General features: G+C 41.5%; 1 protein-coding gene, 1 long non-coding RNA gene and 1 other non-coding gene across 3 annotated transcripts in view; 2 read left to right on the plus strand and 1 right to left on the minus strand.

The window, feature by feature from the left end:
• Positions 1-24,521, minus strand: part of LOC136400916 (uncharacterized) — a 448,134-nt gene that overhangs the window by 24,312 nt on the left and 399,301 nt on the right. The gene's annotated exons all lie outside the window — the stretch shown is intronic.
• TRNAA-UGC (transfer RNA alanine (anticodon UGC)) lies at positions 1,352-1,427 on the plus strand. Its single transcript has one exon. It is a non-coding gene; the product is annotated as a tRNA-Ala (tRNA).
• FGF10 (fibroblast growth factor 10) overlaps positions 2,544-24,521 on the plus strand; it is an 87,421-nt gene continuing 65,443 nt past the window's right edge. The window contains exon 1 of the mRNA XM_066377991.1: positions 2,544-4,890. Within this exon, the coding sequence (XP_066234088.1) occupies positions 4,539-4,890 (352 nt within the window). The 5' untranslated portion in view covers positions 2,544-4,538. The remainder of the gene's footprint in view (positions 4,891-24,521) is intronic.

A 24,521-nucleotide genomic window follows, 5' to 3' on the forward strand; every position in this document is an offset into this window, starting at 1 on the left:
CTAGTTCCCCCAAAATCAAGATTTAGCCTAGTATTACTGGATCTGCTTAGGGCATAGAAAGAAAGCATGCCTTCCAGAGGTTGGAAAAAAAGAGAGAGAGAGAAAAAAAAAAAAAACCCAGCCTTTTAGAATGAGTAGGTCCTACTCTAATCTGAAGCTTGTACTGTCCTTTTCAAATCACTGCAGAGAGACAATTAATAAAGGAACCCATTAAGACTTGATTATTGCTGCAAAAAAAAGGAAGGTAGAGTTTCAGTCCTTTGAAGTAACTGAGAATGATTCAGGCCTCATTACAGAGATATAATCTACATTCATACATTTATGTTAGTGATTCAAATCTATTGGGAGAGATTGAATTCCGTTAAATAGAGCATCTTTCCTGTGGAACTTTTCTCAGGCTTTCTCTGGCTAACCTAAGAGGTGACCTAACAATGCAAAGCAGTGGAGTATTTAGGGATTCAACTGTGCTATAAAAGAAAGGCTGTGCAGAAAAGAAAAAAGAAGAATGAGATATAATCTAAAAAGCTATGTCAGCTTTTCCTTTGGGCTGTTTTGTCAATGCCCTTCCTGTCATCATGCCGTACAGAAAAGTGGAGAAAGGGCTCTAGAACTTTTAAGCCGTGCACCTGCTACAAAACAGATTTTAACGTGGAAGTTTCAAGGGCATGTTTTCCCCCATTTCAGACAGAATAAAAACAGAACACTTCTAACTTAAAGATCTGAATAGCTTCTTCCACTGGCAAAGAGAATGGGTGGATAGGTGTGTGGGGTGGGTGGGTGTGGATGTGGGTGTGAGAGAGAAAGACTCCCTTTGGGGTGGGGGTGGGGTTTCTCTTGTAAGTTAAAAAAATGAAAGGATCTCAAGTGGCATCGATAGGGTTGATGTGCAACATAAACCTCAAAATAATAACTTCTTGTGTTTTGAATTTTTTACAACAGAATTTTATTGTATGGTTTCATCAAACATAATTTAAAAAAAACATGTAGTTTTAATTAGTCGTCAACTCAAACATTTGGATTCTGCTGAACAATTGGGCTGAAACTCTAGTCCCTTAGAAACACTACACTCCTTTTCAGGCATTTGTCACCTCAAGTAGAAAACTGTCAACCAGAAAATTGAAATTAGCATTGTGTGTTTATTTTTAAATATCCATGCTGTCATGGAAGAGCAAGATTTGTTTGATGTATGCTTCTTATGTGCTTAACTCTCAAATTAATAGCTACAGAAATAAGGGCTAATTCTATTAAATTTAAAATTTTTAAATATGGTATTTGTTTACCATATTGTTGAAATCTTCTGAATAAACATTGCAAAGAGCTATAAATAATGCAATTAAAAACTCTGATTCTAGCCCTGGCCGGTTGGCTCAGTGGTAGAGCATTGGCCTTGCGTGCAGGAGTCCCGGGTTAGATTCCCGGCCAGGGCATACAGGATAAGCACCCATCTGCTTCTCCACCCCTCCCCCTCTCCTTCCTCTCTGTCTCTCTCTTCCCTTCCTGCAGACAAGGCTCCATTGGAGCAAAGTTGGCCCGGGCACTGAGGATGGCTCTATGGCCTCTGCCTCAGGGGCTAGAATGGCTCTGGTTGCAACAGAGCAACGCCCCAGAGGCAGAGCATCGCCCCCTGGTGGGCATTCCAGGTGGATCAGGGTAGGGCGCATGTGGGAGTCTGTCTGACTGCCTCCCCATTTGCAACTTCAGAAAAATACAAAAAAAACAAAACAAAAAAACCGTCTGATTCTAGTATTAAATGGTTCTATTTCAAAGGCTCTGAATGCCCAAGAAAATATAAGAGCATAGGCCTGACCTGTGGTGGCACAGTGGATAAAGCGTCGACCTGGAAATGCTGAGGTCACCGGTTCGAAACCCTGGGCTTGCCTGGTCAAGGCACATATGGGAGTTGATGCTTCCAGCTCCTCCCCACTTCTCTCTGTCTCTCCCTCCTCTCGCTACCTCTCTGTCTCTCTCTCTCTCCCTCTGTCTCTCCTCTCTAAAAATGAATAAATAAATAAATAAATAAATAAAATTAAAAAAAAAAAAGAAAAATGTAAAAATTATAAATAAAAAAAAAAAAAGAAAGAAAATATAAGAGCATACATGTAAAGTCATTTTTTAGGTCACTAAACAATATAATTGGGCAATTCTTCTTGACGGCCATCTCAAAAGCGAGATTTTTAACTTCTTTGTATCTCCACTTGTTCACAATGGAAGATTAAGGCCAAATACACAATATATGGATTCTGGCTTGTACAATCACAAGCTCTTCTTATTAGTCCCTTCCAAAGTACAGTTGTAGAGGTCAAACTCCCAAGATCACCTTCAAGTGATCTTCTTGAAGTGATTCTTCTTCTTCTGATAACAGCTTAAATATTAGATTGAACCATATGAAATTGTCCAGTTTTATTTTTTAGGTGAAAAATCATAAAACATTGGCAACTGCCTATGTTACAACCTAACACAAAAGTCCAACTGCTTTACAGAATAGAGACACTTCATACATATACATCTTTAGCCACTCCTTCCAGGCAAGCTTTCTCTAGTCTAAAGTAATTCTTAAAGAAGTGATCCTGTAGGAATTGATACTTACTCAAATTGTAATGGCTGACCACAGTATTTCCTCCTTGTGACTCTTAGTTTTTGGTGAAGGCTTCCTAACTAAGGAGCTGGTTCTGTCTATACCTTAGACTCAATGTTTCTGGTAGCAATGAGGGAGTTGTGGGGTGGTCAGTGTGCAGTGTGAGCAAAACAGAGACGGGCAGTGCCATTACCTTGTAAAACAGACCCCTTTGAAACATTACATTTGAAGATAGGACTTGCCCTTTATGACAAAGTGCAAAGGAAATTGCATACAGAAGACAACAGCAGAGTATCGGCCAAATTGTGTGGTTAAATCCTCACAATCTCAATAAAGTGCTTTGAAGTGCACGAATGATTCAGGCAAGGGCTCATGTTAGCAATTACAAACCCGTCACTGGGGTCCCCCATTTCATTTGCGCCCAGTGAGGCGACTTTTAAGGGTGACGATAAATCTCCTTGAGCTTAAAAGGCAGAGAGGGCCAAAGTGTGAACTCTTTACTTCAGCAACGGAAGGGAGAAATCAGTGATTCATTAAAGCAGGGACCTCCTTGGAAGCTGGCAGGGGTGGAGGGAAGGGAGTTAATTATGTCTCCCTCTCTGCACTCACTCAGCCCCGTTTCCAATCTGTGGGGCAGCAGGGCGAGTCCCTCAGCATCTTCCGCTTTCGGCCCCAGCCCTCTCCTCCTCCTGGGAGCGAGGCGGGAGGGAGGGGAAGAGTCTGCTGAGCACTAGGCTCCAGGTGGCTCTCAAGTGCTGCGCTGCCAAAAGGGGGAAAAACCCAACGTTGGAAAACAAGTGAGAAAGGGGCTCCCCGGAGGGGATTGGTTCAGGCTGCAAGGCAGCAGCGTTGGGGAAGCCCGGGACACTGTCTGCACTGGTGGCCCGCGCGGGGAGCGCAGGGGAGCGCAGGGGAGCGCAGGGCCGCCTGGGCAGCGGTCAGCAGGAGCCAGAGGCGCAGCGGGTGGAGCCTGTGCGCGCGGGGCTCCGGGACGGGACACCGCAGTCCCCCAGCCCGCAGAGGCGGCGTGCTCCCTTCCCAGGGCTCCCCGGCTCCCCACTCTCGGCCCCCTCCCTCCGCCCTCTCCCAGGCGTTCCCAGCAGCCCGGGGTTTCAGATGTCCCACCGCCGTTTGACCCCCTCCCCCTGCTTCTCCACCCTGCAAATGAGGTTTGACCAGCAGAGGCAGAGCCCACCTCTGGCTCCGAATCACTGACATTTAGAGTCCGGGCTTCAACCTGTTTACAAGCCGGCTTTCCAAAGAAGGGGAGGGGGGAGGGAAACAGGGCCAAACAAAACAGCAACCGCCATCCCCCCCCCCCCCCAAACAAGTAGTGACTTTGCGCAGGCTGCACATCAACAGGCACCACCAAAAAGAGAAAGCAAGAGGGAGAAGGACACAGCGGCGACCGGGCAGCTGCCTCCAGCCTGCCCACCCCGAAGGGACGCGCCGTCCGAGCCGTCCGGCGGGCTGGAGCTCCCGGAGAGGGACCGGCGGGAGCCGCTGCAGACGGCGCGGAGCTCTGCCCCAGCCCACCCCAGCCCCGTGGGTTTTGTTCACCGTGCTGTCATCTGTTTTTCGGACTTTTTTTTCCTCTCTGTCTCTCTAGCATGGTGAAGAACGGGGTGAAGAAGAGAACAAAGTAACCCCTGGGGGAGCGAAGATCTCTGGTGACCAACAGCACCCCGCCACCAAACAGCTCCGGCTACTGCGGCCACCCACGTCCGCCAGTCCCCCGGAGACTGCAGAGTCTCACGGCGGGTCCCCCACAGAAGCGAGGAGAGGCAGCGGCCCTTCCGAGGAGTTATGGATGGTGGCGCATTCACTTCTGGCCAGATCCGCACCCAGAGGGAGCTAACCAGCGGCCGCCACCTCCAGCTGTCTCCTCGCCTCTCACCGGGTCTCACCCTTCCAGTATGTTCCTTCTGATAAGACGATTTCCAGTGCCGAGAGTGTCGGTACAATGTGGAAATGGATACTGACACATTGTGCCTCAGCCTTTCCCAACCTGCCCGGCTGCCGCCGCTGCTGCTGCTGCTTCTTGTTGCTGTTCTTGGTGTCCTCCGTCCCTGTCACCTGCCAAGCCCTTGGTCAGGACATGGTGTCACCAGGGGCCACCAACTCGTCTTCTTCCTCCTCCTCCTCGTCCTCCTCCTCCTTCTCCTCTCCCCCCAGCGCGGGGAGGCATGTGCGGAGCTACAATCACCTCCAAGGAGATGTCCGCTGGAGAAAGCTCTTCTCTTTCACCAAGTACTTTCTCAAGATCGAGAAGAACGGGGAGGTCAGCGGGACCAAGAAGGAGAACTGCCCCTACAGTAAGTACCCGCCGCGTTGCCTCCAGTCATCCGCCCCCACCCGCAAGGGGGAAATCTCTTCCACATGTGGCCAGCTAAATATTTACGTCCCCAACCCCTGTAAAATGATTAAGTGGAATACTTTCACACTAAATCACCCCCCTCCCGTGTATACACTGCGCTGCCGCATCCCTCCCCGGGGCGCTCCCTGCACATGCCCCGCTCCTCGTCACCTCTTCCGCCCTGTCTCTCGGCTTGTCACCACGGGACACCCGAGAGTGGCTGCCGCGTGCGGATGCTCCTCTCGATCCCGTTGCCCTTCTCTACCTCATCCCGAGGTCCCCTTCCCCTCCCTTCTGGAAATGGCCCAAGTAAACACATTCTGTTTCTTTTCGCTGGCAATCTTATTAAGAGTTTTGGGACAGTTTCTTCAAGCTGAAAATAATTATCCTCTGTCAATTATAGGCGTTTTATGGAAACTTTATTTAAAAAAGAAAAGTCAATTCTACTCTCTCCCTACCCCCATCCGTTTACCCCACCACCTCTCTAGATAGGAGCGAAAGCACTTTTCTGGTTTTGATTTGGGGGGGGGGGGGTCCCTCCTGTTGGCTTGAGTGATTGCAGTCCATGAAGTTCGCTTTTCCGGCACTACTGCTATTAGTCTTGGGCCTGCCTTCTCTCTTGGTAACATGATGCTCATGTCTGCGTTGTCAATAGCATATGCGCTGCTTTGTGGTGTCCCGTTGTACTGTTTCTTCTGAAACCTCTCATATTGCAGAGCCCTACTACTACAGCATTGTGAACATCTGGGGCTGGATTCACACAGACCTCACACAAATTCCATTGTCATTCTTCTATTTTCAAAGTAAAAGTCATAAGTCTGTTTCCATGGCTGTCATTTACCCCTTAGGATGAGGGTTTTCTCCTTAGTTCAAGTTATGCCCTGAATTTATTTCCTTCCTTCCTTCCTTCCTTCCTTCCTTCCTTCCTTCCTTCCTTCCTTCCTTCCTTCCTTCCTTCCTTCCCTCCCTCAGTCCTTCCTTCCTTCCTTCCCTCCCTCAGTCCTTCCTTCCTTCCTTCCTTCCTTCCTTCCTTCCTTCCCTCCCTCCCTCCCTCCCTCAGTCCTTCCTTCCTTCCTTCCTTCCTTCCTTCCTTCCTTCCTTCCTTCCTTCCTTCCTTCTTTCCTTCCTTCCTTCCCTTCTCCAGCTCTTTTGCTTCTTTCTTTCTTGCAGGGGTGTGGGCTGGGAGGAGGAGGGAGAAGGGGAAGAGGAGGGGTGGATATTGTGTCTCTTCTTGAATTAGTCCAGCAAAGCCAGATTACTCTGTTGGCTTCCTTTCCTAGTTACTTTCAAGTGGTGAGTCTTATTCATCCTCTATTGATTGCTATTTGAAAGGCTCCCGAGGCTATGTAATGGCACACTGAAGATAGTAGACAAAGACATTTAAACATCTTTAATGACCATTTAGCATGATCTCAATGGTACTTTCAAGTCACCTTTTAAAGGGACCTTTTTTGTCAGTTGTTGGGGAATTTGAAACATATTTGCCAGCTAATTTAAATACGTGAATCATACATTTCAAAATTCCTTGGCCCAGAAGGTATCTGGCACAAAAGGGAAAAACAGTTACCAGAACTTAGCATTTTCTTTTTAAGTAAAGATTGACAAGAATTAATACTTAGTTTTCTTATTTGAGGACTAACTGAACATTAACTTCTATTCCTCCTCAACTGCTGCTTCCATTTACTAAAATTAGTAATATGTATAAAGTAAAATTAGCGATTATTCAAAGTAACAGTAGTTGTAGAAGGTACTCATTTTATGTTTAATACTAAAGATGTTAAAAGCCCATTGCCCATATATTTTTCCCATTCTGATTTATAAAAAGCAGCTAGAATAATGTCATTTATGATAATGATTTTTTCCCATTGTTACCTGAATTCATTAAACACTGTACATAGATGTTATAGTTGGTTTAAAAGTTGATACCTTTGTTCACTTTTAAGCAATAGCTGTGGTATCACCCAGATAGGACAATGGGGAAGAAATGGTTCCCTTACTGAAGACTGAGTTGAGAGTTTCAAATAAATAATACCCAAGGACTGAAATTCTTGCTTGTATTTTAGTTCATGGAGATAACTTAAAGAAAGATGATAATTTAGAGTGCTACTCTTGAGCAAACTTTCTTCTTTTCTTTTTTTGACACTATCTTGATTTCGCTATTGCGAAGTGTTTTTAAGTGTTTTTAAACTGTGATGTAAGGACCAATCTATATTAGTTTGTTTATGCAACCTAAATCAGTATTTTCTAAAATAAGGATCACCATGGGATTAATGATTTAGTAAGATGATTTCCAGTGTACAATTTAATTATATATTACAGTTAAGAATTATCTGCAAAGAGAAAAGTATACAACCTTCACTGCATAGAAACAAGCATGGTAAATTTCCGTCCTAAATGTCTAAAATATACTAATATCTCTTCCAGATGATAAATTATACTAATAGTTCCTGTTAAAATTACAATATCTTCTATAGTAATGCAGTCTTAATAAGTGGATAGAAAGGGAAGGGGGTGGGTCTTACTCTGTTAAATAATGTCAAGCCATAAGTAATTTAGGCTTTCCAAGAACATCTGTATGAAAACATAGCACGTGAAAAGTAGAGGCTGAAAAAGCCTTAATTTCACATGTGGCCTGGTAATCAGACACTGCTCCAATTTCCAGCTGGACTGATGCAGCTGAACTACATGGTATCATTAAGATATTGTCTAAATGTTGCATAATTACACATGACAAACTCTTGCCATGCCTACAGGGGTGACCAGCCACCCAGCCCACCAAATGGTAGCCTGTTAAATATTAGGGTATTTAACCTCTGAGGAGTGTCAGTTCCTTGTCCAAAAACCACATTTCAGTAACATTTTCCTAAACAAGTTATTAATTATTCTCAATACACTGAAGTTGTTCTTTTGAGGTTTGCTTATTTGAAGCTTAATTTTCTTTGTTACTTCTGACCCTAATGTTATTGCTGCTAAAATACAATAACAGCTTATCTAAGAGGTTACATGTTTGTGATGTCCTGGGTTATTAAATCACTGTTTTACTGGCTTTTTGCCAGCAAAATGTTCACACAAGAGAATAAGAAAATCTCCCACGAGTTTTGTAAAATCATTTTTAACTCCAAAGCTGGTTCCAAAAATTGGATGGTTCTAAAAATATTACTCATTAAAGAAACTCTCCTCAATTTGAGTGATTATCATAGTTTCTCTTATTTGGGGGGGGGGGGTGTATTTTTTTTTCTTAGCCATTATAGAATAGTAGAATAAAGGAGAGCAGAGATGAATTATGTTTCTCCTGTTAGAAGTCTGAGAAAGCTTGAATAATTTAGAATAGCTGTGGTGTATCTGTCACTAGATATGCTGGGGCTCATTTAGGTTTGTTTTATCATTCTTTACATCTAGAGCTTTGCCCTTGAAACATTACCACTCGGCTCCAATTCTGGCCTCCTAGAAAGGCTGCATACAGCTGTTAGGTGGTGCCCTTGCAACCGGGACTGGTGGACTTATTTCTGAATGTGAGTGAAACAGCTGTGGGCTTCTCCTGTGGTTGTCACTTATAGAAAAGGGGAGTCTAGTGCAAAGAAAATGTATCCCTAAACCTGAGACAGCCAAGGATGGACAGTCTCACAATGGAGAGCTACTGCGCTTATGATCTTTCTGGAAAAGGAGTACGGGAGACAACACAGAAATTGGTATGTACTGAATATGTAGTATGCACATTATTTCTTTAAATATGTATTTAACACTCATAACAATCCTACAATTTAGATATAACCATTCACATTTTTTTAATATGAAAACTAAGCCTGAAAAAATTTAAACTACCCAAGGTCATCAACCAGAAATTGGCAGAGCTGGGATTCAAGCCTAAGTCTATTGGGTTATATCACTCTTTATTTCTTCCACTTCTCTGCTACTAGTGACACTGACACCAGCATATTAGAATTAGATACCCCAAAAGTCTAAAAAACAAAGTACCCCAACATATAATTACTTCTTACTATGAATACAACCAGTTCTTCAGAAGGAAATTGGAACAGTAGTAAAATGATGGTGGAACGGATATGAACTATGTCAAAGGTATCATTGCAGGTGGCTCTCTTGTATCAGACTCTATTAGGACATCCTCTAGGTGAAGTATCTTTTTGGATATTATGTGTGGGAATATAATTGCTTATGAGCACTCCAAATATACATTCATCAGACTCACTCATTTCAACAGAAAGCATTAGAAATATATGACTATTTAAGAAAGCTCCATGAATGTCATTGTATATAGTTAATTGTTTACAGCTGAGGGCCACATGTTTAATTGTTTCCATGTGTAATAAAATAATTTGATTGTAAATAAATACCGTGTGAAAACTGGACTGTTGCAAAATCTTCTGATATATGATTCTATGAGGAGCAAAGTCTTGGAGGCCTAAAGATAGATAGATGGATAGATTGGTAAATAGATTATTGATGATAGATAGATAGATAGATAGATAGATAGATAGATAGATAGATAGATAGAAAAAGCTTTAAAATGAGTCTGCAAATCAAAAAAGCACTTAGTACATAAAAATGAAAGATTATTGTCTAGGATTAAAGGTTTGTATTGTTACTTTTAATCAAGATGAGAGCTTATTATAGGAACATCAATAAAATGAGAAAATAATTATTGAGAAAAATAGGGACCTAAGTATTACTTACTAAAAATTAGACAACAATTTTCTGGGAAGAAAACCAGTATACATCTTAAGTTTTCCCCTGGTGTCTTATTTAAGTTGTGGTTCTTTCTAGGGTTTGGTTGTATAATTTATAACCGGCAGCATTTAATCACAAGCATTGAGGATTTATGAAGGTGGAAGGCACTGCATTTAATGTTTATGTGACACTGGTCCTGTTACCTTTACTGCATTTCTACCATATGGACCCTCCACTTTGATGACTTTATCATAAATCCATTAAAAATTCACAATTACAGAGAGTTTTCTCTTCAGAGACCTGATTTATAACCATCTACCTGAAGAAACCCAAGAAAACAGCAGAAATCACATGCCAGTATTGGAATATGAGAATTCAGAGACACTAATCCCTAGGTCTTAGGAGATCTATTTCTCAAAAATATGGACCACTCTTTCCAAACAGGGTTTTTAAAATGATGTTTAAGCATGAAATTGAAGAGAAGAATCATATCTTATTGAACAAAGAAAACCCCATTGTATATGTGTTTCTTGTACATTTTTTTTACCTTCTAGTTTAGAGTGGAAAATCATATTCCAGTTCACATTTTCAGTGTTTAATGAACTTTTGGTAGAACATGAATGAGCACTTTAAATTCCTGCACAATTACCTTCATGTTCAGAGGCAAACCCCATTTATTATCCAAATGTCTGACTTTCCACAAGCCACAATGCTGGAAAAAATGTTGACAGCTCATTTGAAATGAAGCTAATGTTCCTCACATTTATGAGCTGCCTATGAATATCTACATCTTTCCTAAGCCTTAAAGGTCTATATATACTTATCCAAAATTGTAGTACAAATGATATTTCTTTATTATGCTTCAGAAGGAAGATTAATGCATGTGTATTAGTTCAAAGTGATTTTAATCTATCTTAACATTAATTCTGTGAACTTTGCAGTGAAGAGTAATTCAGATGACATTTTTAGTATTACTGTTCCAACATTTGTCAGCATTAATAGTTGATGTTTGCTTAATATAAGTCAGTAAAATATTAGCATTTCCCTCCCAGAAATTAAAGTTCTCCTTTAATTTTCCAGTAGAAAGGCACATAAGATTCTTGTTTACATAATTTTAATAGAGTTTTATCTGTTGAGAAAAGTAATGAACCTCATTTTGTCTCAAGTCCTTTATGCAGAAGTATGTTCATTTTTCATGGGATATTGCAATGATTGAAGATCATTTACATTTGCCATTTGACCAGTGGTGTTTGTTACTTGGGTTTACAGATTAAAAAGGCTTACTGTTCATAATTGGCATGCTTTCTTTTCAGTGCCTGTTACCTTTACCCCTGCCTGTCAGTCCATATAACAAGTGATAACCTAGAAATGTGCCTTTAATATTAGAGAAACTATAGCTACACCTTGAGAAGCTACCAGCAGCACTCTGATACAGAGTTAATGAGTCCTAAATGTTTATTATTTACAGGTTTAGTTTAAAATAAGAATTTAATTAGTACAGATTTTATATAAATAGAAAGTTTCAAGATATCTAGAAGGGAGCCAGGTCACCCACAACATAATGGTCTTAAAGGCTCCTTGGCTTTTAAATCAGGTCAGTTGTGTTCTTTCTTTGAACGTTGTGTTCTAATTGGAACAATAAATCAAAGATGACACAGAGTAGATTCCCCTGTAAGGTGGACAACTGGACAGTGACTGTTTACTGCTGCTCACACGTGCATCCAATTACCATTTGATAGATCCACAGGGCCAGCAGTAAAGCATTTTATAGTTCACCTAATAATTCTTCACCCTGAATCTGTCCAACTTTACCTCTATCTAATCTGTCAGTATGTGTGTTATCATTAATGAGGAATTTTCGAATGTCTGGCATGCTTCCTACAATGAATAATGACATTGAAATATTAATGAATCATTCAGTGAATTAGAATAGAGGAGGTAAAGTATTGATTAAGTCGATATCTTCCCCACTTCAAGTAATTGTCCACTAAACATAACCTGATAATTAAACTACAACTCTAACTCTATTATGAACAGTGTAGTTTAACTGCAACTTAGTTCTAAATAGCCACAGTTAGCTACCACATTAAGAACTTTTTGGAAAAACCATTTTTCTGTAATCATTATTATTTTCTTTCAAAGACCTTGAGTTAACATGCTTTACTGAAAAACATCCATGTTGGTTCATCCTTGATCTTTTTGGAGGCATTGCTCAGTTTGAGCATAACCGGACATATTTATGGTGTCTTTACTGCTCACACGCCACCAACTTCTTTCTCATAGTCCTATCTTGAGTCAGCTTTACCTCTGAATTATCAACCATCTGTGACAACCAGCTTCTGAGACATCATGAATACCTGGTACCCTATCATCCCTTCACCACTCCATTATTTTCTCCTCCTTTTCTTTCTCTTTCCCCCGGATTCTATACCCCGCACATGCACATACCACTGAATCCAGAGAAAGTCACCTATTATCAGTGTTGAGCATCACCTATCCCAGGTAGAGCCAGTGGCCTGGACGTTTTGGGATGTGTAGCATCCAAAATAAATGGTTAATATTCTGTGCATAAAAGTCTTCAGCAGTGTAAATTCGGCCTCAAAAGGAGCCTTCTCTGCTTTTTAGTCTCCAGTGAATTCTCCCTTCTCCCAGCACAGAAGCCAATTTAATTTCCTCTACCTTCGCCCTTTAGCACATTCGGCAAACCACAGAGCAGAACCTTCTCCGAATGCATGCTGACTGGGTACCAAGTCAGCCTTCTGCATTTCCCTCCACGTTCAATAGTTTGTTCCCAGGAACCCTCCCTGCAGGCTCGTTTTACCTTTCTTTCTAATTGGTTTCGTCCGTGCAACACTTACCAGCTCCTTTGTTCGTTCTCTGTCTTTTTGCCTCTGTCTGGACCTCTTGTAAGAGAAAGTGAAGGTGATTTAGGAAATCAAATAATGATTCCCCTTCTATCTGAGTCACCATTTATTCCAAAGAAGATGAATATTAATTTAAAGCCTTTCCTGTCTTCGACTTTCAGAATTTCACTTAGATTATAAAGCTTCTCTGAACAACCCTGTCCATGTCAACTGCAGCTCCTGAAAATGAAACCCATGTTTTCATTCTATCCAAGGGGAGAAATGTAGAATCCACATGCAGGTGCACTCTGGCCTGGCCACTCCCGGAAATGTACATATCTTTACTAGAAAGCTATGGAGGCAGTTGCAGAAGTTAGAATTTGCACTAATAGACCACCTGTGTTGCCAGTTGTCCAGGAAGAGCACCTTGGCACTGAGTGCTGAATTGTTTTATTAGATGCCGAAGCTGACTATTCACATGTGTCCAAGTGGTTGTTACTAACTGTAATAACAAGGAAAAGCCAAGCTGCTTTTTTATAATCAGTTTCAAGTTAGGTAGAGGTCTAAATCTAGATCTAGATATATTTTGAAATCTGAAAGAGCTTTGATTTATTGATAGAAGTGTTCAAGGAAAACCTAATATTCTGTGGCCTGGGGAAAATGGGAACACATGGATGCTAAATTACATACTATTTATGACCTACAGTGAGATTGATTTGCAATGTTATTCATAACAGTCATTACCGTTGTAGTAAATGAGAGGCATTTTTTGGAATATCTCTATTGAAGGAGATGATTCCACAATTATAAAAAAAGAAAAGTGCTAGTAGTCAGATTAGGGTATAAAAGCAGATGAACAAAACTACAGAAGGGCTTTCAGGTTGAAGGCAGAGCAACGGGCGAAGGACAGGTACTAATTAGAATGTGAGGAGCCAGAGGAAAAGCAGAGGCGGCCACAGACCATGTAGACAGACTGGGAGAGGAGGAGATTCGCAGCCAGAGTGATGAAGACAAGGGTTTTGAACTCCCAGGAAAGAAGTCAAGCTAATGAGTAGCACGGCACAAAGTTTGACATGACAAGAAAGGTGTGAGGGAAATATAACCCAAACCCTGGCATCTGACCGGTTGTTAAATGAACTGCAAGGGGAACCTGTGATCTAAAAGGAATCCCGCCGAAGTCATCGCCGCCATGGTATCAGAGTGAGGAGAGCCCATTCCAGTTTCTGCAAGAGGCTTAAGGTGGAGGAACTAAAAGTGTGGGCTTTCATCAAAAGTGATCACAAGTCTGGAGTTGGGTTAAAAGGGACCTTTGAAAGCACAGAAGTGGGCAGATATGAGGCTCCACACTGCCAGAGAGTAGGATATAATTTGGGCAAGATGTCATGAGTATAGCAAGGATATTCACAGTGCCCACCTCTTTCCCACACAGGAAAGATTTCATGAGATCCTTCATTCATTCAACAGAAGCTCATTGACTGCTTGCTTTGTTGTGTCAGATACTGTGTGACACTTAAATACAGTACTGAAAAAAAATGCTGGATTTGCTCCCATAGAGCTTTCATCTATAGTGTCAAAAAAAATAAAAAGAAACAAGCAAACAAAGAGATACATGATGGAAATTAGGGATAAATGCTGTGGAGAAAGAGGTCCGGTACTCTAACAAAACACTCGAGAGTTGTTCCAAACCTCAGGGCTAGAGAAGCCTTTTGAAGGTGGAGGTTGGGACGGTCACATGGGGCGTGTTTGACACCTCCCGGAAGAGGACAGAAAAGGCACACTGAGCCCAGGGTCAGGGAAGTTTGAAGGAGTCAGAGTCCATGCAGTTAACGGCCTAATATTGCCTGCTGCATAATAAGCCTTCGCAGTATATACTTTTTTTTTATGTAACTAGGATGCTTCCCCTTGTTGGAAGAGAGAGCATTTACAAAGCAGTTGAATGGTTTGATGAGCTGGAAATGAGAACTACTGAAATTGCAGGAATCAGAAATGCACCTGGCAGTTTTTAAAAGGTTTGGAATGGCAGTGTTTACAATGTCCTGAAGTTTTGGGGAAAGAGAAGTCTGCTTCATTAAGAGACTAGCAGCAGACATTTGAAAATTGAAAGTAACTTGAGGAGAGAGGGAAGAACTAAACATGAAGACGAGAAGATGCACCTGACCCAGGGCACAACTGAAAAAAGGGAACAGAAGAGAGTAAGAGACAAAACAAAGGACCGAACAGGCCACTGGGGCTGGGGAGAATGTGGGTTATTGCATACAAGGCCACAGGAAAAGTGACTCAATTTTTAAATATTTCTAAACAAATCTACTATGTCAAGTGACAACATGGCTCGAGCCAGGATTCTCACTGTGGCTCAGCTTTCGGTAGATTCTGCAGGGAAGTGTCCTGTTTCTCGCCCTGTGACTGTAACCTTTGTGGCCCATGCCCTCAAAGCATTTTCAGTCCAGAGATAGGGGCAGGAGACTTTCACAGGGAGTCGGAAGAGAATATAAGGCCATTTATACTAAACACCAAAGGAGCAGGGCAGAAAAACAGCAACCTGCAATGAGGGAGGGGTGAAGGACCCCTCGGGAGTCACCCTGAGGGTAAGGGGCTTCAGCTAGACCTAGACTTAGAGAAAAAGAGAGGAGCAAGGCTATCCTTAGAGAAAAGCACAGAAGCCTTGTGGACGCAGATTACACAGGAAATGTTCAGGAAACGACAGGCAGGCCAACGGGGTGGAGCAGAATTTGCAAGCTAGGGGGTAGCTTACGAAATACAAAGCAACATACATGAAAACGTGCTATCGTGTGGGAGCGAAACACATAAATAGATTTGAGGGCTTACATGTTTTGTTTTGTTTGCTAAAATCTCACTGAAAATTGGCATTTTTTTATTTTACTTTTGAAGGACAGAATAAACAAAGAGAAAGCAGAGGACTATTTGAAAAGAGTATAAACAACAGTATAATTCATATACCGAAATATATTAAATTGTAATTTGATTGGCAAAAACCAAAACCCAAAACAAAGAACCCACCACTCATTTTCTACTGGTAGCATGAAAAAGTAGTTCTGACGTGCACCAAATGTCGTCATCCCTTAGCATTCCTGACGTGCTAAGTGGTCATAACTTAAAATGTCCCTCCTGCAGAAGTTCTTAACACACACACACACACACACACACACACACACACACACACATCACTCCGAAGGGTCTGTCACTTCCCAGCAGGTTCTCAAAGCAAACTCCTGCGGCCACAGAACCACTTGCTCCCTCTATCTTTCCTGTCATTCTGTTCTAAGCTGTCGGAGTATTATTTGGGTTAGGTGAGTAGAAAGAAAAAGTAGACTCCAGCTCTTCACCTTGCAAAAGAGTATACTTAAGTATTTAGTTTGATAACAAACTAGGAGCAGGATGCAGATAGCCTGAGTGCAACTGTGTCTACTACTGTCAAGACCTCGAGCTCTGGAGACCAAATTCTAGAGTTGGAATCTGGGCTCTAAGACTGGCTGGCTTGGGACAAATTACTCCCTGGGTCTTGATCTCTGCAACTGTTAAGTGAAGATAATAATATCATCCCCCTCAATCATTGTTGGAAGGATGGGTTTCTAAATTTACAAATGAGACTATAAATGTAAAGTTCCCTGTATAGGGCCTGGAGCATTTTAAGAGCTCAGAAATGTTAGCTCTCATTACCGTTTTGTGCTATGACTACTGTGTTCTTTTTAGTTATACTATTTGCTAAAAAGATTTCTAAGTCATGGCATAAAAAAAATTAGACAGAAAATTGATATTCTATCCCCTTATTTTATAGTTTATAAAGCAATTGAGTGGTTTCATCAGTTGGTTGTCAAAAAAAATCTGTGACATGGCTGAAATAATCACTGTCACCACCAGGCTATATTTAGATGAGAAAACTGAGTTTAAAAGTCATGGTGCAGTTGCATAGCTAGCCTACATGGGTCAGGATTCACACCTAGGCAAGTGTGCCCGTCTGGCTTGGTGTGCCTGGGACTGTCTCAGTGAGCACTGATTGTTCTAATATGTTATTAATAGCCCCTATTCACTCCCAAAATACCCATCACCAAGTCGCCCTCATCTTAGCCAGTCTGCTCTGGAGAAGGCACACATCTACCCAAGCCGGCTTCCTATTAAATACTTAAACGTCATTCCAGTGTCCTCAGAATAACAGCAATATTCTTCTGCATGCCATGTAAGGTCCTCATGATTTGTTCCCTAACCTGAACCCCTCCCACTTCCTTTATTAAGATACTTCCTGTTACAGACATGCTGACTTGGAGTTAGTTCCAGGACAGGGCTGTCCCCTCATGTATAGCATTTGTACACATGACCTGGTCTGGCTGGAGGGATGCTCCTGTCCTCATTGTCCCCAGTACTCCTTTCTTTCATGGGTCATTTAGAGGCCATCTCTAGAAAGCCTTCCTGACCACTCTATTATCCCACAGGACCTGCGCTCCCCAACACCTGCATCTAATAGTGTAACATAATCTCACATTTGATTAATTTCCCCATGTAGTTTCCTCATACACAGAAAGCTTGTTGAGGGTGAGGGCTAGATGTACCACATTGACCTTTGCATGCAAGCTCTTAATACAGTGCCTGGCACATCATGGCTTATTTCTATGTATTTATCAGGTAAATTACTCTTTGCAATTGCATGTCCTTGACACAAGTCATCCAGAACTTTTTGGCTTATTCACCTGGTCTGGAAGGTATGATTTAATACATGAACTACCAGGAAAAAAAATTTATCTTAAAAATTTCATTCAGTTCTAAGTGTTACAGTTCTGAGAACTTAGAAAATAAGTTAGGGCCATCATTACTTAAGTGAATGTTAAGTACTTACTTTCATACAAACTTGTGAATGGAAATATTATGTAATCCTCAAAATAAATTGTTTCCCATATTTCTCCAACTTGCCTAAGGTTACTATTGTCCATGTTTAGTGGAGATAAATGATGACTTGACTCTTTCTTAAATTTTTTTTTTTGCTGGTTGTGAGATATTTATGGTTTCAGAGTGGTATTTGGGTTCTGGGGTAATTTGGTAACAATTAGCAAATGAGTGATTCTTGGTAATTTATTTAGAGAAAAAGAAGAATGAACCACAAAGAGTGAGAGTAAGGGATATGGTTCATCCTCTTGGCTGTGTCGAAACATTCACTGTGTGATCCTGGGTAGGTCTTTACTTTATCTTGCCCTCAGAGACTTAATATATGAAATGGGTATATTGAATTAAATTATAATTAACATTTTTGTGCAATGTACTCATTTTCTAGATTAAGGACTAGATTCTAGGAGCCTAGCATACCTCCTAGGAGAGAATAAAGATAGAATGCTGAATAATAGCTACCCATAGATACCAGGTCTTAACCTCTGAAGCCTGTGAATGCTACTTCAGGTGACAAATTTTTCAGATGTGATCAAGCTAAGGGTCTTGAGAAGTGGAGGTTATCTTGCAATATCCAGGTAAGCCTTACGAGTGATCACTTGTTCTTATAAGAGAGACAGAGCTAGCGTGCGGAGGACCCGGGTTCGATTCCCGGCCAGGGCACATAGGAGAAGCGCCCATTTGCTTCTCCACCCCTCCGCCGCGCTTTCCTCTCTGTCTCTCTCTTCCCCCTCCCACAGCCAAGGCTCCACTGGAGCAAAGATGGCCCGGGCGCTGGGGATGGCTCTGTGGCCTCTGCCTCAGGCGCTAGAGTGGCTCTGGTCGCAATATGGCGACGCCCAGGATGGGCAGAGCATCGCCCCCTGGGGGGCAGAGCGCCGCCCCTGGTGGGCGTGCCGGGTGGATCCCGGTCGGGCGCGTGCGGGAGTCTGTCTGACTGTCTCTCCCTGTTTCCAGCTTCAGAAAAATAAAAAAAAAAAAAAAAAAAAAAAAGAGAGACAGAGAATGATTAAATATGCAGAGAAGGCAGACAGGGATTTGATGATGGAAGCAGAGAAAAAGAGATTTATTGATGCAATGCTTTGACTTTTAAGACAGATGATGGAGCCAGAAGTCAAGAAATGGAACTGTAGACTCTCCCTGTAGAGCCAATGGAGGGAGCTTGGCTCTGTTGGCCTTGATTTGGGCCCATTGAAACTGATGGGCTTCTGGACTCCAGAAATGTGAGAGAATAAATTTCTATTGTTTTAAGATGCCAACTTGGTGGTAATTTGTCATAGCAGCCCCAGGGAACTAATATAGATTTCATGTTCAAGGTAAGGTGCTGCTCTAACAAATACCTAAAAACATGGAGGTGGCTTTGGACTATATAATGGGTGTGAGCTGGAGGAATTCTGAGGCACATGATAGAAAAAGCCTATATCGCCTGACCTGGTGGTGGCACAGTGGATGGAGCATTGGACTGGGATGCCGAGGACCCAGGTTTGAGACCCCGAGGTTACCGGCTTGGGCACGGGCTCATCTGGCTTGAGCAAAATAAAAAAAAATGCTCACCAGCTTGGACCCAGGGTCACTGGCTTGAGCAGGGGGTTGCTCGGTCTGCTGAGGGCCTGCGGTCAGGGCACATATGAGAGAGCAGTCAATGAGCAACTAAGGTGTCGCAATGAAGGACTGATGATTGATGCTTTTCATCTCTCTTTGTTCCTGTCTGTCTGTCCCTGTCTGTCCCTCTCTCTGGCTCTCTCTCTCTGTCCCTGTAAAGAAAAAAAAAGAAAAAAAAAAAAGCCTATATCGTCTTCACCAGACTTCTGGCAGCAGACAAATGAAGGCATTTATCTGGTAGCATTCATCTGGTGGAATTGAAGGCATTCTGGTGAGGGCTCGGAAGGAAATAAAGTGCACAGTGGAGAAACCCTATGTCATCTTAGAGCATACATATATCTTCATAAACAGAATGTTGGTAGAAATATAAATTTAAATGTGCTTCTGGTGAGAGGAAATAAGGAACATGTTATTGGAAACTGGAGGTAAGGCCATCCCTGTGAAAACATGGCAGACACTTAGTTGAACTGCACTTGATATGTTGCATGGAAAGCAGAGCTTGGAAGTGCTGAACTTGGAAATTTAGCTGATGACATTTCCAAGAACAATGTTGAAGGTGAAGCCTCATTTCTTCTTGCTGCATATAGTAAACTGAGGGAGGAAAGAGGTAAAATGAAGAAAATGTTAAACAAAATAGAACCAGCACTGGATGATTTGGAAAATTCTCAGGCTATCCAGATTGCAAAAGAGGCTACATTAAGAGATTTACTATTAGGATATTGTGCTCCAAAAAAAGGCCAAGGATGTGGCTGGACAGCCTTATGCTGGTGCTGAAGAGATTAGGGATATGACTGATGGCTTCTTTCAATCATTTCAACAAAACTAGGAATAGAAATTAACAAAGAAAGATCTCAGGAGGACCCTCTTGGCTACTGACATGAATGCCAGTGATATACATAGGAGACCCACAGTTTTTTTAGAGCATTATATCAGCAGAAACACTGCCAGCTTGGATTGAAAGAGACAGATTTAGCACAAAATAAAAGAAAGCTTTCAGACTCCCAAATTTCTATAGACAAAAAATAGGCTAATAAAACTATTCAGCTGTAAACACATGGCACTTTCAAGCAAAAGGAGGGATCATGGTGACCACAGAACCTTGGGCACAGAGTGTAGAACCACAGGTAAGGAGGCAGAGAACCTAACCCTAGGCCCAGAGGCAGGACCCTCAAGCCACAGAGGACTATTCCCAGGCCTTGGGACATAACTGAATTTATCCTGCTGGATTTTGAAATTGCTTGGGACCAGTGAGGCTTTTCTGCCTTCTATAATTCTCTTTCTGTAATAAGAATACTTGTAATTGTTGTACAATGCCTATCCCACCATTGTATTTTACAACAGTTACCTTATTTTCCTTACTTTATTTCTTTATTTTCCTTTCTTTCTGTTTCTTTCTTTCTTAAATATTTATTTTTTTGATTTGTTTATTAGAGAGAGAGTGGAAGGGAGAGACAGACAGGCAGACAGAAACATTGACCTACTCTTTTATGTACCCTGATGAGGGATCGAACTGGCAACCTCTGGGCTTTGGGATGATGTTCCAACCAATCAAGCTATCCGATCATGGAGAAGATGCATTATTTTCTTGTTTTAAAGGTTCATAATAAAGAAATTTTGCCTCAAGATGAATTATAGCCAGAGTCTTATCCATACTGATTTTATATTATTTAGATGATGAAACTTGAAATGTTTGAGCTGATGATATTTAAATAAGATTTTGGACTGGAGCTTATGCTATAATGGATGATAACTTTTGAGGGTGGAAGGAAGTAGTTAACCTATGGGTGAATATAAATTTGGGGGTCCAGAAGGTGGACTGTAATGTGATGAATATGGTTATCCAAAGATATTAGGTCCTAATCCCTGGAACATGTAAATGTTGTCTGAAACATTTTACAGTAAAGTTTTGCATAGGTGATTCAATCAAGGATCTTGAGATGAGGAGGTTATCCTGGATTATCCAAATGGGCCCTCAATACCACCACAAATGTCTTCCTAAGATAGAGGCAATAGAAGACTAGACATGCACACAGAAGGCAGAGGGTGATGTGATGAAGGAAGAAGAGAGAGAGATCTGAAGATGCCATATTGCTGGCTTTGAAGTAGAGGAAGAGTCCTGAGTCAAGGAATGTGGCCCAGGAGGCAAGGACGGATTTCTGCCCTAGAGACCAGACAGCTTGACTTCAGTCCAGTGAAACTGATATTGGGTTCCTGACTTCCAGAACTGTGAAGGAATATATTTCTTTTGTTTAAGCCACCAAATTTGGGATAATTTGCTACAGCAGTCACAGTAAACAAATACTATAATCTATGACAAATTTATGTGGTCCAAAAGAAAGGATAATTCAACAAAACAGTATGTTATCATAGAAAGCACCGAGTGGGAGCTCTGATAGAGGTGAGTTCCAACACTATCCACCTCTCATTGAGTGACTGAGATAGGTCTCTGAGCTTCGGAGTCTTCATCTGGTGAATGAAGATGAGAATAATTTATGTAGAAATATCTAGCAAAGACGTACCAGGCTCATAATGGAACCTCAAATTTTAGTTTAGTCTAAATTGTTAAATGACTATTTGTAAGACATCATTTAAAAATATAGTGCATTTGCACATAGCACCTTTACTGCTGGGCACCGTGAGAGCAGCGGCATGACTTTGATTGTTTAATGCAGAACCTGGCGAGATTGGTGGTCTGTTTTTCATTGGGTCATAAATCCAGCTTGGATTAAAAGGAATTGTTCTCTTCGTCCTCATCAGTCCAAGAGCCACTTTCTTAAAGTTGCACACTTAACCCATGAGAACCTTTCCACCTAAAGAAAACCCTTCATAGTTAAAGGTGACAGAAGATCTATTTAATAAATGGATAATTAGTACAATTAAAATGTACGTGAGTGCCCTCTCTGAAGTTCAGTGTTTAAATGTGTTGAAGTTGGCATACATTTCTTGCTGTCTCTGAAACTCTGCATTATCTATCCCTTCACTGTGGATAAAATTCATTTAACATCCTATATTTCAGCTTGTCACATCTAAAAATGTTTCCATAATAGTATACCCCTCCCAAAATTTAGTATCATGACTCTTTATGTCACTTGAATTTTTAAGGCTCAGAAAAAAAGAATGATGCTAAAGTGTCATTTACTCTTACAGAAAACCAGTTTCTCACACTAATAGGGTCTATGAAGTGGTAGACAGTAGATGAATGCTTTAATTGTCTGGGGGTAATGGGGAAACTTCCTCCAGGCTGAGGCTGACAGTGGTATCTCCTAATTTAGTGTTATGAGCTCACTCCTTTTTCTCTTTGAGATTCATAGTTAACTGAGTGCTGGGGCTTAGGAATTGGAGAAAAGAGGTAAGGTGGTGATATTGGCAAGGTGGGTGCAATCAGCAGGGGATGTGGTCACAAGATCTGAGCCGGGATTAGTGTTCAATCACCAGCCCTAGTGGCATTCAAATATCTCTACTTGTATTCTCAAAACCAGGCAGATAACACAGGTCCATCCAAATCCACAGGCGGCTTTAAAACTCTCTGAGCAATGGAACGGCTGCTGAGACAGTTGTGAGTTCCAGATTGAGATGCAGCCCATCCCCATTTCTCTTAATGAAGATAAGAATCCTCTGACAAGGACTTTACAGAGAGATTTGAAGCAAATAGAGAAAGAGGCCAGATTTTAAATAGCTGATCGTATGCAATGCTGGCTATTTCTCAAGTTTGGACCTGTGGACCACATGATCAGAATAACCCAGATATTTGCTCAGAATTCAAAAGATAAGAGTCTTATTCCAAAAGTACTGCCCAGGGGAAGAGGGGTGGGTAAGGGGTGCATGTACAGAAATCTGAACTTGAACAAACACACCAAGCATTTTTAATCCCAACAGACCTCTAAGAAACAGTAAAATTAAGGGAGGCAGTAAATTAAGTGTAGATTTAATGGGCTGAAAGGCCAAAGATGTTTTGAGCTCTGGATAAGCTGAAAAATTTGGCAGGATGACTTTCTGACACAGAGTCCTCGTCTACAGTTTTTCCATTTTTGCACACATTCTGGCAAAGAAGAAACTGCCAGTATATTCTAGAAGGAGGCAGTCATTTTTAAAGTTAAAAACATATGCTAATGTTTAAATACTTCTTGGTTGGTGGAAGACTTTCTAATAAATCTGAGATTAGGTTCGTTTTCAAGGCGCTATTGTAAACATGCTAAGTCTGGGTGAGGGGTGGGGAGAGGTGATACCCACCTAAAGCAGGCTGTTGGTCACCCCTTCAGTGTGCGAGTCACTGCTATTATGAGGAAGAGGTGGGGTGCTATACCAAATGAGAATGGTGTAAACACACTTTTAGAGATTCAGAGCCCCTCCCTACTTTTTTTTTTTTTTTTTTTTTTTTTGGATGCCAGAGGAATCTGTGCACAAATGCTTCTGATCCCAAGAGTGGTGGCAGGAGCCTAGCCCTCAACATGATCACTTGTGACACAGCTTCCAAAGCCGGACATGTAGAAAAGAGAATACTGATGAGATTCTGTAGTGTCCTCGGGAGCCATCTTGTGAACTCAAGCAGCCCTTCGTTGTCGTATCTGTTATTGAGAGGCATTCCTCTTTCTTGTGACAAGTGTTCTCTTTCTGCTGTGGCAGTTGGTTTTGTTTCAGTTCCTGTCTATGACCCTTTCTTATTTTCAGATATTGAGACTGGCTCTACAGAAAGCTATGACTGTGCTCACCTTGGGTGTTCCATGAGTGTGCAAGTTATATGATCCCTGCTGGTGTCAGAGGTATTTCTTTAGAACTACAAAAGTCACCTCAGACCACTTAGAGGCCATATAACTCAGGAACGTCTCCTGCAAAGTCACAGGGAATATGAATCGGGAAATGTTAGTAAAAATCAAAAACAACTAGCACATTCTCAGATGCATCATGTTTTCATCTATGTGTTTTATATATGTATTTCTTCTTTGTACTGAAGGCTTCCAGGTCATTTAATAAGATTAATCAGAATCTGTCCAGTTGAACTTAGCAGTATGTAACTGCTGTCATTGGTCATAATTTATGAGTCTGAGATGGTTATTGTATTGGCCAACCTAAAGGCATGTGATGGGGTTTTTCACAATCCAAAAAGACTTCATGGGGTTTGAGGTTATTTGTTATATCCTGTTGCGCTATATGAGGCATTTGGCCAAAGGCATTTTGCCCTAGTGTTTTGTGCTCCAAAGAATACATCAAATTATTTCAACTATAAAAGAATCTGAAATTGAACACTGCTGAATTGGTTCACCAGAAAAATGCCATCCATCAATTGTCATATTATTTTTCCTTTTGGTGACAATGATTACAGAATAAAAGCACGCTATTCTAGACTCTCCTATCATCTCATGTCTTTTTTTAGTGACTGACACTTTAACTGAATTAACAAAGTTTTCAGTTAGTTACAGTCACATTTTCTGATGTAGTGGAACTGCATACTAGCAAGAGAAAAATTAGAACTTGGAATATTATGAAGTTTATTCTTATTTTACATTAAAACAAATGAAGCATTCAGTAATAGTCTTACAATCTCTTAGATTGACTACATAAAAAATCC

Source organism: Saccopteryx leptura, chromosome 1, assembly GCF_036850995.1.
Source record: "Saccopteryx leptura isolate mSacLep1 chromosome 1, mSacLep1_pri_phased_curated, whole genome shotgun sequence".
Lineage (NCBI taxonomy): Eukaryota > Metazoa > Chordata > Mammalia > Chiroptera > Emballonuridae > Saccopteryx > Saccopteryx leptura.